We start from the raw sequence: 17,489 nt of genomic DNA on the forward strand, positions 1-17,489 counted from the left end.
TTCATCTTCCCATGGCCGCAAGCACCATCGAACCTGTTTAAAGATAAATATCAAACCCCAACACTCAAAAAAAATACAAATCACACAAATGGCAAAAAGAAACAAGCAAAACATAGAACAGAAAACACCAAACTACAAAACTGTCAAAAGAGGCTAAGCATATTCCGTTCAGCTCAGTCCACTTCAATCTAGCGTTGTGTCGTTTGTTATCTGCAGATGGCCCCGATCAAAGTCGCACAAAATAACAAAAAATGAGCGACCAAAAAACATCATAACATGAACAACACAGTCCAATCCACGAAGGGCATGGATTAAACCTTGCCCAAGATCCAGTCTTCCATCCTCTGGCAGCATCGAGCAAGAGGGAGGGTGAGAAAGCGGGAAAGATAAAAAAATGAACAAACTCAGGCACCAACCTTTGGTGGCGTTGAGCAGGAGGGAGAAAGAGATCATTTGTACACAGGCACCATCCACCTTCCTCTGGGCACAGAGAGCGAGAGAGAGAGAGAGAGAGAGAGAGAGAGACCGGTCACTCAGGCACTTTCCTCCGGGAACAGCAGCGAGAGGGAGATAGAGACCGGTCTGAGTCATAACTGCACTCTGCATAAAATCTTTATTTCTCACACCCTCCCTGTGTACTGAGCTAGATTATTGAGAATATTGTTAAGGAATTTTTTGACTGTATTTTTCAAAAGCTATTTTAATGAGTCAGAAATGAACATGACGTTTTGAGAATTTTAAGTATATCTGTGGGGGAAGTGTGGCTTTAAGTAGATTAACCTTGCAGTCTTAATCCATTCAATTGATCCATTGAATAATTTGTAAGAATTAGTCTGGTTTGCTTTGAGATTGAGAACATAATCACACTCTACAAATTAGGATCATGGCACGGAGCAGATATGGTCATGACTGTCATGACCTGACACTGTACCGTTTTTATCATGACCTTTAATTTACTGAGAGAAATTTCCAGTGATTCACCAGGTGACATTTCAAGCTGATAAAATTTCAAATTAAAACCAATATAAAACCAATTCTGTGATGTTTCTCTGTCACCATAGCTGTATAGTCAGACTGTCTTTCAAGAGGGTGAATCCTTGCAAGGCCACATAACAGTCCTCACAGAGGGATCAGAAGTGTGAAGAGCCAGCATTTTCAAGTTCCTGTGTGTCAGTATCTCTGAGGATCTATCCTGGGGCCAACATATCGACGCAGCTACAAATAAGGCACGACAATTACTATATTTCAGGAGGAGATTGAGGAGATTTGGTATATCACCAAAGACACTCAAAAATTTCTACAGATATACCCCGGAGAGCATTCTAAATGACTGCATCAGCATCTGGTATTAGGCGGGGTGGCTACCGTACAGGATTGAAGTCAGCTGCAGAGAGTTGTAAACTTAGTCAGCTCCATCATGGCCACTAGCCTCTGTAGTATCCAGGACAGCTTTAAGGAGTGATGCGGCAAAGAGGCAGCATCCATCATTACCCAGGACATGCCCTGTTCGCATTGCTACCCTCAGGGAGGAGGTACAGGAGCCTGAAGGCACACACGCAACGATTCAGGAACAGCTTCTTCCCCTCTGCCATCTGGTTTCTGAAAGGACATTGAACCCATGAACACTACCTCCCCACTTTTTTTGCACTACTTACTTAATATTGTATATACTTAATGTAATTCACAGTTTTCAAATTATTATTATGTATTGCAATGTACTGCTGCTGCAAAGACAACAAATCTCTCAACATATGTTGGTGATATTAAACCTGATTTGGATTCAGATTCTGACATTGTCAGAGATTGGTTTGTGTCATCAAATCAAGTTTTATCTTGATTCTAATTGCTGCTGAAACTTTCACCAGCACTCTATTGATACAGTCATCAGCCTCCTCACCTTCAGCTTCTATAAACCTTAATTCACCTGGAAGTCTGCAAGCAATTTGAGTTCAGTATCACATGTAGCCTTGTGTAGAACTATTAAATAATTCTGTGGTGTACGGGCTTTCTGGGCTTTCTGGGAGCATGGGGTACTGTGTTCTTAATTCTACATCACTACATTGATCACGGCATGTGTGCTTTTATCCAAGCCTGCCATCTGGTTGTGCAAAATAAGCACGTTAGTGTCCTTGCATTTCATTGTCAGGTTGGCTGGATGCGAGTACAAATGGTAATCAATATTTCAATATTTCCACATACCAATGACCAAATTTTCTGTTCTGTTTTCCAACACTATTGATTTGAAATTGTGATTGAAGCTTTGCATTCCTTAAAGATACCCTAATTATGTAATCACCTCCACCGCACTTTACTCTTGAATCGTCTAAATTTGGTTCCTTGTCCTTGTTTCCCCCTCTAATTCAGCTAGAATGACCTCTCAATATTTAGAGTTATCTGCTGAAATTCTCATCACTCATCAAAATCAGGATTAGAATTAATGTCATCGGCATACAGCGTGAAATTTGTTGTCCTTCGGGCAGCAGTACACTGCAATACATAATAGAGAAAAAAAGAATTATACTAAGTTAGTACTGTATATGTTAAATAGTTAAATACATAGTGTAAAAATAAAAATAAGGTGAGGTAGTGTTCATCGGTTGAATGTTCATTCAGAAATTGGGTGGCAGAGGGGAAGAAGCTGTTCCTGAATCATTCAGGCTCCTCCATCTTCTCGCAGATGGTAGCAATGAGAAGATGGCATGCCCTGGGTGATGGGGGTCCATAAGGTTCAAAGGTTCATTTTATTGCCAATGCATACATGTACAATGCAACTTCGATATTTATCTTCTTCAAATGAAATGAAAAAGAAAAGAAACAAAACTCGCTGACCCCTAATTCACCCTCCAACAGTATAAAACAGCCACAATAACATTACCCAACCCCCTCACTCGCAGAAAAGAACAGTGACAGTAGAACCAAACACCCAATACCCTCCCCCCACACAGAAATTAACAGGTCACCCACCCGCCAATCGGCCACAAGAAAGAAAGCACAGAAAAATTGAAGGAAACCAATATAAAGTGCAGACCCATATTCACTTAAATCTCAGAATATGGGAAATATCTTTTCGTCTGCATGCGAGGAGAGCAGCTGCACAAACACAATCCTTCCTTAAAGAGTAACTGCCGACCGGGTCCTACCGCCACCAATCTGGGCCAATCGCGTCGACCTGTGTCTGAACGCTGCTGATCCAGGTTTAATGTGCCAATTCCGCTGCTGACCGTCTCTGACGGGAGCCATCGCCATTCACCTCGATGTCTCAATCTTCCTTGCTGCTTTGAGATGGAGTCGTTCATGACCCTGTGCCTTGTTTTTGGTCTTTTCCATGAGCCAAGTTGTAGTTCTCCGATCTTTTTGGCCCCTGTCTCTATCTCCATGAGGCAGTTCTCCAGACACAGCATAGTGCTGGATCCTTCAATCAAGTTCCAAACTATACGGCACAGGCTCCAACAGTCTCCATAACACAAACAAAACAAAAAGAACAAGCAGAAGGGGTAGAAAAAGTGAAATAATTGGATAGATTTGCTATCTGCAAGATGTCACCAGAGGAATTGTTGTTCACTGGGCCATCTTGACCTTAATGATGGATGCTGCCTTTTTGAGGCATCGCTCCTTGAAGATGTCCTGGATACAACGGAGGCTAATGCCCATGACGGAGCTGACTGAGTTTACAACTGTCTGCAGCTTACTTCAATCCTGTGCAGTGCCCCCCCCATACCAGATGGTGATGCAGCCAGTTAGAATCTCCATGGTACATTTGTAGAAATTTGCGAGTGTCTTTGGTGACATATCTTTTCAAACTCCTAATGGAATAAAGCCTATCCTCATTCCTCTCCTTTCATCTCTTCTTTGAAGAAAAAGATACAACTAACATAGGGTTACACACACAACATGCTGGAGGAACTCAAAAGTTAGGTAGCATCTGTGGAAGGGACTAAACAGTCCATGTTTTGTGCTTTCATCAGGATTGGAAAAGAAGGGAGAAGAAGCCAGAATAAGGAAGTGGGAGGAGGTGAAGGAGTAGAAGCTGGCAGATAATAAGTGAGACAGATGAGGGGTAAGATTGTTAAATTGGGGGGGGGATGAAGTAAGAAGCTGGGTGGTGATAGGTGGAAAAGATGAATAGCTGAAGAAAAAGGAATCTGATAGGAGAGGACAGTGAACCATGGAAGAAAGGGAAAGAGGAGCAGAAACAGAGGGAGGTTATGGCCGGGTGAGGAGAAGAGAAGGAGTGAGAGGTGAACTAGAATAGAGAATAGGAAAAAGAGCAAAGACGTGAGGGGGGAAGAGATTACTGGAAGTTGGAGAAATCGATGAACCCTTCATTTTGTTGTTTATTGCTGAGAAACCAGGATTAAGGCTAATGTTAAAAAGTGAAAAAGAAAGGATGATTATTGAATTGGTAATGCAAGGTAAGATGTTTAAGAAATTAAAGCATTGGTTATTGGTTTTAATAGAAGCTATGGTGTTTGAAGAATGTTAATAATTATATGTATATAAAAATGTTTGCTTAGTCTGGTTTCAACACAGTGAATGAATTGAATCGTTTGAAAGATGTTTAGAGATTCGAAGAATCTGCTACAGACTCTCAGAAAAGATGCTGAAAGCCTGTTTCTTGATGCTGTGGTATCCAGAACTAGGAGGCCTTGTCTCTGGGCAGGGGATAAGTCCTTTACAGATTATTTTATTTTTTATTTAGACATGCAGAATAGTAACAGACCCTTTTGGTCCAAAGAGCTTCACACTGCCCAATTACATCTAGTGACTAATTAATTTATTAACATGTATGTCTTTGGAAACCGGGAGGAAACCAGGGCACCTGGAGGAAGTCCGTATGGCCACAGGGAGAACATACAAACTCGTCACAGACAGCGGCAGAATTAACCCGGATTGCTGGTATTGTAATAGTGTTACGCTAAACTACAGTGCTAGCACACCGTCCAAAGAAACCCAGAAGGATTAAAATCAACACTCACAAAATCTGGAGGAACTCAGCAGGTCAGACAGAACCTATGAAAATGAATAAACGGTCAATATTTCAGTGTAGAAAAGAGAGTTGTAAATATTTAGGATCCATTACCTCAGGACAGTGAATGCTTGGTATATTAAACATTGATAATGATAGTTTTGGAGATTGAATTAGGTGACATAGATATGGAGCAGCAAAGTGGATTGGATTAGCACAGTAGGCTTGAGTGACAATGTGGCCTGATCTCGCTTCCATCTCTTGTATTTGTCCTTGCTAGGTACCTGGAGGTGGAGAGCAGCGGCCATCGGAATGAAGTCCGTTTTCATTATCGATCTGGGAGCCGTCAGTCCCACACAGAGGTGTTCCCGTACGCCTTGGCAGATGGCCAGTGGCACCGAGTTGCCTTAGTTGTTAGTGCATCCCATTTGATTTTATACGTGGACTGTAACAAGTAAGAGATCTCCTTAATCAAAAATGTTTTTCAGGGACCAATGAACAAAGGAAAATGGAACTGCACTACCTATCCTGTGTTAACAGTTCGGAGACCTGGTGATACACTGAATCCCAAAAATAGCCATTTCCACCGGAATCAAATTAGTGCTTTGTTCAATTTTCTAACATAGATTTCTATTTTTGATAAATATATTATTATTATTATACCTACAGCCAATTACACCACTGGTGTTTGGGCAGCAGTGAGGGTCTTCCATTTCTGTCGGTGTTTAGGGATTTCTTCATTGTGTCAGTAGTTGCCTCTTGGTTTTCACTACTGTCAGTCATGCAAGTCCTGGGAGGAGACTCAGGAATACTGTCACACTCAGACGTAGAAGGAATCTCCATTGCTGTTTCCATAACAATTTTGTTTTACCAGTCAGGGTTGTTAGCCCTGAGCTGAACCCCAGTACTTGGAGGTCCGGTGGACCACTCTTAGTCCGGCCTCTACCCTTTGACCTGTTTGGCATGGGTGACCCAAAGCACAAGGCCCTGACTCTAGACAACATAGCTCTCTGGGTCACTGGGGTATGCAAGCCTCCAAACCCTATGATAAGGTTGTGGTCCTTTTGGAGGATGATATTATTATAGATAATGCATTTCACTTTGAAATGGACAATTCCTCATTGGGATGAAATTGAAGGAACAGTTTAACATTGCTCCAACAAGAACAATCAAAGTGAATGTAGAACTCACATTAGTCAGTGGGTTTACACAATATTTACCAAACTATTCGCCAAAATATATACGCAAAGATTATGACACCTGTAAAATCATTCTTGGAAGAAACCATGCATTCTGTAATTAATTTTTACCTTATTTCAAAATGTGGAGAACTCATTTTTGGCCATGTTGCGTTGCATGAGAATTTGGTTGTAAGTGTTCTTGGCCTGTATAGCCCCAGTCTTTGGATTCTGGATGACAAGTCCCAGCAAGTATCTAGATCAGTCTGGTATGTAACATTGAAGCTACCATGTTCCCATGTTTAACTGGTTTATTTCTTTATTAGATGGGGATGTGGAAGACACTTTTGAAGACAGCTTGATGAATTATGTGGCTTTCATGACAGTAACCAAATATAAATTATTAAAAACACATGAAACCCACATGAAAAAATTAAATAGTAGCTCTTGACTGAGATTTCTCAATTATTATGAAATGCTGTTCTTATTGATCTTTTAACTTGTGTCATCCTTTTCAAGACGCAAACTTAGCTCTTAATGTTTCAAGTTCAATTTCAAGTTTAAATGCCATTCAACCATACAGGAATACCCATGAATACAAGTACTAACACACTAAAACACTGTTACAGCTCAAGAAACCATCTGGAGGATGCTTAGTATTGAAAATATCAAGGCAAATATGCATCCTTAATGAACTATGGCCTATACTCTCGTTTCACATTTTCAGAATCAGGTTTAACATCACTGGCATATGTAGTGCAATTTGTTGTCTTTGCAGCAGCAGTACAGTGCAATACATAATAATAAAAAAACATGAATTATTGTAAGTATATATATAAAAATAGTTAAATAGTTAATAGTTCTATAGGATTCTAGAACGATAGAATGAATGCTTCCTTAACAGAAGTATTACTTTGTTTCCTTTCTTCAGGATTTATGAGCGACTTATTGAAAGGCCATATATAGACATTCCAATGGGCTCAACACTTTGGTTAGGACAAAGAAATAATGTACATGGCCTTTTCAAAGTAAGTGATTATTGTAATGTGGAATTCATTTATTGCAGCACTAATTTTAATGTATGGATCTGTTGTTTGGAAATGTTACCCTTTTTGTGAATTATAGTTATTTTTTAAAGACATAGACCATTGAAAATTGTTGGCATATTTTGCAATCTATTCTCAGCTGCACCAACATCAGTAAATTGCCAGGTTTTTCAGACGTATGAGCCAGAAAAATAAACTGCCTTTACAGTGTTGCTTTCTAACTATAGTTCCAGCCATGCAGAGTTACAATCAGTGGCCACTTTATTAGACACCCCCTGTACATAATAAGGTAGCCACCGAGTGTATGTCTGCTGCTGTAGCCCATCTAATTCAAGGGTTGAGGTGTTGTGCATTCAGAGATGCTCTCCTGACACCACTGTTGCAGCGTGTTATTGTCATCTTCTGCCCGCTTGAACCAGCCTGGCCGTTCTCCTCTGACCTCTCTCAGTAACAAGGGATTTTCACCCACAACACTTCTGCTCACTGGATGTTTTCTTGTTTTTCACACCATTTGCTGTAATTTCTAGAGACTTTTATGTGTGAAATTCCCAGGAGGTCAGCAGGTTCTGAGATACTCAAACCACCCTGTCTAGCACCACCAATAATTCCATGGTCAAAGTCACTTATATCACATTTATTCCCCATTCTTATGTTTGGTCTGAACAACAACTGAACCTCTTGACCATGTCTGTATGCTTCTATGCATTGAGTTGCTGCCACATGATTGGCTGATTAGCTATTTGCATTAACGAGCAGGTGTACAGGTGTACCTAATAAAGTGGCCACTGAGTGTATTTCTAGCTTGCAGTACTATATCTAATTGCTTAGCAATTCTTCAGTTACACTGTGATTGTACAATTCAAAACAGAGCTATGGGCTTGCCTGGATATTTGCATGTGTAGATAGTCTTCCAAATACTTGACAACCATATTATTAGCTAGCATTCTTTAACATGAGTGAAGATTACTCATATTTTGCTTTGACATTAATAATCAAGTAGGAATTTTGTGGTCTGTGACACCATTCTTCTGTGTTTCCCCTCACCTCTATTCCCCACTCTGACCTTTTACCTCTTCTCACCTGCCAATTACTCCCCCCCGGGTCCCCTCCTCCCTCCATTTCTTCTGTGGTCCACTCTCCTCTCCTATCAGATTCCTTCTTCTCCAGTCCTTGATCTTTCCCAGCCACCTGGCTTCACCTATCACCTTCCAGCTAGCCTCCTTCAACTCCCCTACCTTTTTATTCTAGCATCTTCTCCCTCCCTTCTCAGTTCTGAAGGGTCTCGGCCTGAAATGTTGACTGTTTATTAATTTCCACAGCTGCTGCCTGACCTGCTGGGTTCCTCCAATATTTTGCATGAATTTATTTTAAATTCTATTAATTCAACAGCATTTTTATCAGCATGGTAAAATTAGAGTTTGAACTGAAAGTTGGATTGTATACTTGTTTTTGTTTACTTGTGCAATTCAAGGTGAAAGAGTAGGACTGACTGAATTCTTTTTTTAGAACTTCATGTTGAGCGTAGGGTGAAGTGGACGATCTTTCCTGAAACGATGCAAAATTCCTCAAAAATCCCAAAGATGAGGCCATCAGCAATGCCAGTGAGCCATTGACATTAGCTTTTGCAGACTCTAACAGAGCAATCTATTAGAATAAAAATGAAAATTCACCCAAAGTTTATCTAACAGAAATGAAGCAGCTTAAAGGTGAAGGCACATCTCTGAGCTGGTCCCTTCCTACTGTAGAAAACTCCAGTGTGAGACTTTCTTTCAGAAGCTGAGCTTGGTGTGTGTGTGTCAGCAACCTTGGAGAGCTTTAAGTGCAGCACTAGATTGTAGGTTCCAAAGTCACCAACCAATGTCATCAGACTCTCAGAAAATTGTGCTCCACTGCCCCACCAGGTCAGTTGACTTCTGCTGACCCTGGTCTTGGCTCAGAGAAAGGATCCATTTCGTGCTGTTGTACTTATGGTCAGAGTTTCCAGGAGTAGAACCTAGATGTTGAACAATGACCTGCTATCCTCCGTCAAGAGCCCTCAGAACCATATATTAGCAATAAGGGGACTTATTGTTGACTTGACTATTTGCCAGAACTCTGGAGAGTGAGACCTCCGTCGGTCAGGGTCGACCATGGATGTTGCATCATTGCTGTCTAGATACACAAGCTAGGGCAGTACGATATGGAAAGCAAGCTGTTGCCCATGTAGCAGGCTCCCTGCTATCCACGCATCTGATGAACCCGAAGGACCAGCAGAGACCAACGCAGTACCAGAAGGGTTGCTGGAGTTGCCAGACGGCGTTGAACTCAACACAGAACTGCCTTAAGGGTCTCCAGCTCTGAATTTTTTTCCTCAGGATTTACTCCTGAAGCCTACCCCATGAGTGGGTGTAGCTGAAAGGCAGTGGAGGTTTGAGATCAGAGTTTTCCTTCCCCTAGATGAGCTGCCCACCAAGGCTGACAAGCCCCATCTACCTGAAGCAATTGGTTTTAACGTGCCAGTAACCCACCTTTGCTCCTTCTCCTGTCAGTAGAAATGGCTCCGCTTGGCTTATCAGCTAAGCCACATGTTAAGGCCAGGAGATGGACTTGGTTATGAGAGGTGATTGGAGGTGCATGCCATTGGGAGCATTTAATAGGTAGTGGGAGCTTGTCCCCATTACCACTCCCAGCTCTAACAGCCTTAAGGAACCATACTCTGGAGAGTATAGACTCTTTTTCTCTCATAATGAGACCAAACCTATGTAAAATCCTCTAAGGGTGGACTTCAACAAAGCCATGCACGGTTGTGTTAAGTATTCTCTTTTGTTGTATCTCATCCCGTCTGCAATAAAAACCAACAGTCCTTAGGTACAGTATATACAGTACAGGAATCTGTTGATGGTCTGCTGTGCAGTCCATAGGTATATGATACGTAATAGAGGATTCTGTTGATATTCTGCTGTGCTTACATCCAATTTTGAGACTTTCTTTTTCTACAGGGTGTGATGCAGGACGTGCAGATTCTTGTGATGCCGCAAGGATATATCACTCAATGCCCAGACCTCAATCGAAGTACGTTTAACGATTCCATTAACTGGATATATAAATATGAAAATCAAGAGGCTATCAGAACAAAAGACAGTAGTGCTTTTAAGCAGGCAGTCATGACTAATCCATTAGTAGGATAGATTTTTAAAGCTAGGAATGTTTTCAAGTTATGAAAGCTTCTTGCAGTAAAATGCCCTTGAACGTTTCAGAATAAATACTGTATTTCATAATGTTCTGGTTGGGAGATTTCAGTAATTTAAAGCATCTTAAAATTAGATACAGTAAGAATTGGAAAATGGTGTGAATGTATGATTTCTGAATGATTATAACATAGTTTGAATAATAGATTTGATAATCATTTGCTGGTCAACTAAAGATTCCCAGCTAAAATTTGACCTTTCTCCTTCAACAGTTGAAATAGCATTTCGATTATTTATGATTCCCACATTGCCATTTCGCTGAGGTTTTCATATTTTTTTCTTCTCTAATTCCTGAATTTTGCTTTCATGTTTTAAGTACTTCACTTCTCTCATTTCAGCTTGTCCAACGTGCAATGACTTCCATGGACTTGTACAGAAGATTATGGAGCTCCAAGATATTTTAGCCAAAACCTCAGCAAAGGTAAGTCTTTAATAATGGTGAAAACTATTAATTTCTGCAACCTTCGGTAAAATATTATTTATAATACATCCTCAGACAGTTTCTAGGTACCCTAGAAATTTCTAGGAATTTCACGCTTGCTGTTCTATGCACAGACGGTGGAACATTTGCCACAGATTCCCATGTTAAATGAAATGAATTGTAAGAATTTTTTTTCATGATTTTAGTTGAAAAATGTTAGCTAAGATGTTGGGGGATATCTTGGTCCACTATTAATTAAATTGAAGATTAATGTAATGACATGAATTCTGTTCAGATTGCAACAGTATTAACAAAAACATACTCTGTGTTTTGTTCAAAAACCATTATAATTTAATGAAACAACAAACATATTTTGGGTATTGTATGATGACATGATGAACATCTTCCTTTGGGTTACAACCCCTCATGCAAAAAGATTAAATTATCTTCCTTGGTAAAATGCTATTACATTACAAATCATTTACAGCAAATTATAATGTTACTTTCCATATTGCCTAGGCCAATCTTTATCTCTTGGCAAGAACTAGAAATAATCACTTTTCATTTAATAAGTTTGACTAAAGTTAGGCTCCCCAAGCTACAATAAAAATAGATTTATTGTTTTAATCAATAAGAAAAACTTAGGAATTATAAGATTAACTAGAACTGGGCTGCAACAACTTTGAGGGCCGGTTTGGGAATGATGCCTGCTGAGGATGTCCAGGATGCCTGCGACTCTGGCCATTTCCTTTCTCTTCTACCTTCTCGAAAGCCTGAATAATCAGACTCAAGAATAGTTTTATCCCCACTGCTATCAGCCTTCTGAACTAATCACCTCTTTTACACCCCCTTCCCAGTGCTGCTGCCACGTTCTCAGCCTCAATATTCTCTCCCTTAGTTATTTTGTTATTGTCATATCACCTCTTCCTTTTGTGCTATTTCAGATTACACTACTGTCTTTGCACCATTCTATTATTTATGCTCAGTTCTGTGTTTTATTACCATATACATTGTTCACTATTGAGCACATCTACATGAAACTCTCTCGTAGGAAAGCACCCCACCATCCAGGCCATGCTCTCTTCTCGCTGCTGCTGTCAGGCAGAAGGTACGAGACTCTCAGGACTCACAGCACCAGGATCAAGAGCAGTTAATACCCTCAACCATCAGGCTCTTGAACAAAAGGGGATAGCTACACTCACTTGCCCATCAGTGAAATGTTCCCACAGCCAATGATCTCACCTTAAGGACTCTTTATCTCATTATCTCACACTCCATTTATCACTATTTATTTATATGTGCATTTGTTGTCTTCTGCACTCTGGCATTGATCCTGTTATAGTTACTGTCCTATAGATTTGCTGAGTATGCCCACAGTAAAATGAATCTCAGGGTTGTATATGGTAACATATGTACTTTGATAAGGAATTTATTTTGACTTTCTCTGCAAGCTTCACACAAGCAAGGAATTTCATTCCACCGGGGTGCAGTATATATGTCAATAAAGTGCTGTGTTCTGTTCTGGTCTGACACGATAGCGTGATCAGCTGCTCACGAAGCGAAGTGTGTAAAGGAGACTTCAGAATGCTCTGCAGTGGAATTCTTACTGCCCTGTTTCAATATTCTAAATCTAATCCAGACCACCCATCATGGCAGATGAAGTCAACAGAAAAAATATTAACCAGAAAACAGGCATTATAAAAGAAAGATGCCTTTACAGAAGATATTTTAAATTCTATGCAACATGGGAGATAGCTTCCTTCATAGAACATAGAACAGTACTGGCCTTTGATCACTCCAAGATCAATCTAACACTTCTCCTCAACATAGTTTTTCATTTTTCTATCATCCATGTACCTTTCTAAGAATCTCTTCAATGCCCCTAATGTACCTGCTTCCACCACCATCCCTGGCAGGACACTCCACACAGCCACCACTCCCTATGTTTAAAAAAACTACCTCTGAATTCCTCCCTGTACTTTCCTGTCATGAATCAGAATCAGGTTTATTCTCTCTGGCATGTGACGTGTAATTTGTTAACTTAGCTGTTCAATGCAACACATAATCTAGCAGAGAGAAAAAAATAAATAAAATAAAAATAATAATAATAAGCACATAAATCAATCATGTATATTGAATAGATTTTTTAGAAAGTGCAAAAACAGAAATACTATATTTAAAAAAGAAGTAAACTAGTGTCCAAAGATTCAATGTCCATTTAGGAATCGGATGGCAGAGGGGAAGAAGCTGTTCCTGAATCACTGAGTGTGTGCCTTCAGGCTTCTGTACCTCCTACCTGATGGTAACAGTGAGAATAAGGCATGCCCTGGGTGCTAGAGGACGCTGCCTGTCCGAGACACCGCTCCCTAAAGATGCTCTGGGTACTTTGTAGGCTAGTACCCAAGATGGAGCTGACTAGATTTACAACCTTCTGCAGCTTCTTTTGGTCCTGTGCAGTAGCTCCCCTCCCCCCCCCCCCCCCCCCATACCAGGCAGTGATGCAGCCTGTCAGAATGCTCTCCACAATACAATTATAGAAGTTTTCGAGAATATTTGTTGACATGCCAAATCTCTTCAAACTCCTAATGAAGTATAGCTGCTGTCTTGCCTTCTTTATAACTACATTGATATGTTGGGACCAGGTTAGATCCTCATAGATCTTGACACCCAGGAACTTGAAGCTGATCCCTCTCTCCACTTCTGATTCCTCTTTTAGGATTGGTATGTGTTCCTTTGTCTTACCCTTCCTGACTTTATATTAGTGTTACGTACCCCGTAACTGGGTTGCCAAACCAGCAGAAATGGATCACTCAGTTGGAGTCTGGATTACTAGAACTAAGAAAGTTTTATTTAAGAAACAAGCAACACAGTACTCTAATCAAAAGGATAATAAATGCAACAGTTCAGCAATGATAAACACACATGTACACAGAATTAAGATAACAGGATCAATCAAGCTCTATCGTCGTCTAGGGGTAAATGACCAGTTTCAAAGTGACGCAAAGTTCAGTTCAATTGAGTTCAGTTCAGTTCACAGTAATCACTGCCGTGGGAGATGGACAGTGGGGGGGAAGGAGAGAGAGAGCAAAAACGAATGAATATTCAAACGGCTTCCACACAGACCTTCGATATTCTTCGCAGTCAGCTTTCAGGCGAGCCCTTTGCGATGTCTTCTGAGGTCACCGACCCCTCCATTTCCAGATACAATCATTGCTCTGCGGTGAACCTGGCACCCAGGCAAGGGCGGACACACACCAGGTTCCCGCCGATCGTACCTTTCCACCCTGTGCGTCTATGGCTTGGTCCCGCGATCAGCCCTCCAAAACCTCCCACCGACTTGTGGGAGACGCACCGCTTCCAGGGTCTCGTTACCTCGGGGTGTCATGTGTCTTGCCTTAGCGAACCTGTCCCTTTTTATCCCCCTGCTGGGGTATCGCCTGTCCATCACTTCAAACAGTTCAAGGTTCAAAGGGGAGCCGATCTTGACAGCTCTCCTTCTGTCCCTTCATTACATCTCCAAATGCTGCTCCATTGTTTTCCTTAATTCTCTTTCTCCTGAAGGCAGGTGGCAGACCAACTGCTGATCCCACTGGTGCCAGCACAGGACAGCTAACATCTTAATCTATGTGTATTCTCATCACATTAGCCATATTAGCCATTGCCGCCCTAGGAAAAAGATGCAGGCTGTCCACTCAATCTATGCCTCTTATCATCTTGTACACCTCTATCAAGTCACCTCACATCCTCCTTCACTCCAAAGAGAAATGCCCTAGTTTGCTCAATCTTTCCTCATAAGACTGCTCCCTAATCCAGGCAGCATCCTGGTAAATCTCCTTTGCACCCTCTCTAAAGCTTCCACATTCTTCCTATAATGAGATGAGCAGAACAGAACACAATATTCTAAATAAGGTCTAACCGGGTTTTATAGAGCTGCAACATTACCCTGTGACTCTTGAACTCATTCCCCTGGCTAATGAAAGTCAACACATCATGCTTAATTATTGACTTGAAGGATAAAAGTGATGAAACGTCACAATGACTGCATGTAAATCCATACATAGTTGTCGTACGCCGAGAAGAAGATGAACAGCTTGGATCAGTGTTACTGTGAGAAGAGCTGCAAGGTGAAGGACAGAGTCTACAGGGAATCAGTGTATTGGACAGACGGCTGTACGAACTGCACTTGCAAGGTACCTCTCAACTCTGTCTCTCCTACCAATTCTGACTGTCAATTCCTGCTCTGTGTTATGTTTTCCATTGTCCATCATTGCAAAAATTACTGTCTTAGACCTAAGGAGTTGGACAGGGATTGTTGGACGGGGATTGTTAAGGGGGAAATTCTCCATTCTCCACAGGAATAAATTTCCATAAGTCACAACAGTTGTCTTTTACAGAGTACCTTTGATTTTGAAAATACTCTGGATGTTTTATATGAGAGGGGATAGGGTGGGTGGGGCTGACAGACAGAAGAATAAAGGGATGGGACAATGAAATTAAAACAGAAAATGTTTGAAGGCAGGCAACATCTGTGGTGAGGGAAACAGAGTTATTATTTCAGGTTAATCGGGAAGATTATTAACTTGGAATGCATGGTCTGTTTATCACTGTATTAATGCCACCCGGTCAGCTGAGTATTTCTGGCACTTTCTGTTTCTGTGGCATTATTTAACCCTTTATTGTAGTGCAGAGATGATTTAACGGAATTTCTGTTCCCTATTAAGTAAGCCATTGTTATGTATTTAATATTTCAATAATATTTGAGTAATTGTGTGTGTGTGTGTGTTGATAAAGCATTCTGATTTGTTTAACTAATTCATCAGTGTATAAATTTGCAAATTGCATGTGCAATCACACCACCACATGATACATGAATGCTCTGCTTAAATTAAACATGAAATTAGACTCACATTTTGGGCCCCAATGTCTTCTTTTGAATTGGTTTATGTTTTGTAACTTCAAAACATTAACAGCCATGACACACGAAAGCTCCAGTACTGTGACTAAAGAAAACAGGGGAAGATAAGGGACTGAAGGAATGGTGGGAGAGGACAATCATACAACAGTTGATTACAGTTGGATAGTAGACTTTGTTGGCCATTCATGACCTCATTCCAAGCTTCAATGTTACTGATCAGGTATGGGAGCCTAATAGAGGATGAGTCAGTCGCCATTGATGCACAGCAGGAGGGCATGCTATCTGTACTTTGAATTTAATGCTTAAGGCCAATTTATGGGAAACTTGTTCAAAGATATAAGAGAAAACAGCATAAAAACAGGAGAAGATCTGCTGTAATATTCATCAAAAGATGAGTGCTGCTGTGAGAAGAGTGATAATGTTGATCATCTCTCTGAATGCCATAATTTCTTTCTGATCTTTGCTTTAAATGAACTGAACAATGGAATTTTCCAGAAAGAATTCCAGAAATCCATCACCCACGCGTTGAAAGAAGAGCATTCTCCTCCATTAAGAGCTTCCCCTTATTCTGAGATAGTCCCCCGCCCCCAGTCTTAGACTCCTTGGTGTGAAGAAACTTGTGGCACACCATGAGCCATTGTCAACTGTGATTTTTCAAACAAGGGCTTCTATCTACTCAAGTCTGCTTCTGACTGTACCATCAAGCAGAATTACTCTGTTTAAGCCCAATAGGAGCTGATTTCAGCTGAGGAACTAATGCAGTGGTAGGTTAAAACCCTCAAGTCAGCAAGCAATACAAATTCTGCATACTAGATCCAGCTGTTTAATCCTGTACTGTGTATGTTCAGCTATCCATTGTTTCCAAATGCTCCATGTGGTCAGGGAGACTTACACTGAAGTTAGACTTTGTAATTTATGTAGAGGGTGCAGCCAGGACAATTTTGTGCATTTTTACCCCCACATTTAAAGCTGCTGAGAGTAGCAGTACTAGAAATCTCACAGCATATGGAAACTACACAGAAAAATAAAGCTATTCTCCTTGTGAGCAATAAATTAAACTCTACTTGTAACAATTAAACACCTACCTGTGAATAATATGGAAATGATCATTTAATACCATAAGGATAATTGTGATGCAAATTTGGACAGGCAAGCAGGAACAAAGATACAGAAGGATGTAAAGCAAATTAGGTCGCATGTCAAAATCAGTGATAATTTTTAACAAACCCAGAGTTGAAAAAGGATCTAGACTCAAGTCAGTGGGTGTTTACAAGATACCCTGTGAAACTGGAGCAGTGTATATCAGCCGTATGAGAGGCATGGAGGAATCCCACATCTAGGATCACAGGAGCGGTATTCATTTGGGTTACCCAGAGAAATCGGTAGGAGCAGAACGTTGCATTTGCAATGACCATAGGATTGATTTTGATGGCACAAAACTACTGTGCTGCACCAATGGCTTTTGGGGCCGCCTGGTAAAGAAAGCCATTGAAATACAACTAAAGGAAAAGATTTTAACAAAGACGAAGTAAGAACAGGAATTTGATTGTAAACAAGGCGAGAGAGTGGAAACCTGGTTGGACGAAGACTAACCAATCAGGAGGGACAGACGACTACGGGGGGTATAAACACTGCCGGACTAGACATGCCAGGCATCTTCCCTGAAGATGGCAGAGTTTGTCATCGAAACGTCGGTTATAATTGATACCTGCACCCGACAGGAAGCCCGAGAAGAC

At 40.9% G+C, this 17,489-nt stretch overlaps 1 protein-coding gene across 3 annotated transcripts in view; it reads left to right on the forward strand.

Moving 5' to 3' along the window:
• The window catches only part of LOC140203305 (protein kinase C-binding protein NELL2-like), a 351,554-nt gene that overhangs the window by 73,901 nt on the left and 260,164 nt on the right, over nt 1-17,489 (forward strand). For all 3 annotated transcript variants that reach the window (XM_072269319.1, XM_072269321.1, XM_072269320.1), the window contains exons 4-8: nt 5,247-5,420; nt 7,076-7,172; nt 10,169-10,241; nt 10,756-10,838; nt 14,900-15,028. In XM_072269319.1, the coding sequence (XP_072125420.1) occupies nt 5,247-5,420; nt 7,076-7,172; nt 10,169-10,241; nt 10,756-10,838; nt 14,900-15,028 (556 nt within the window). The remainder of the gene's footprint in view (nt 1-5,246; nt 5,421-7,075; nt 7,173-10,168; nt 10,242-10,755; nt 10,839-14,899; nt 15,029-17,489) is intronic.

Source organism: Mobula birostris, chromosome 9 (assembly GCF_030028105.1).
Source record: "Mobula birostris isolate sMobBir1 chromosome 9, sMobBir1.hap1, whole genome shotgun sequence".
Classification (NCBI taxonomy): Eukaryota; Metazoa; Chordata; class Chondrichthyes; order Myliobatiformes; family Myliobatidae; genus Mobula; species Mobula birostris.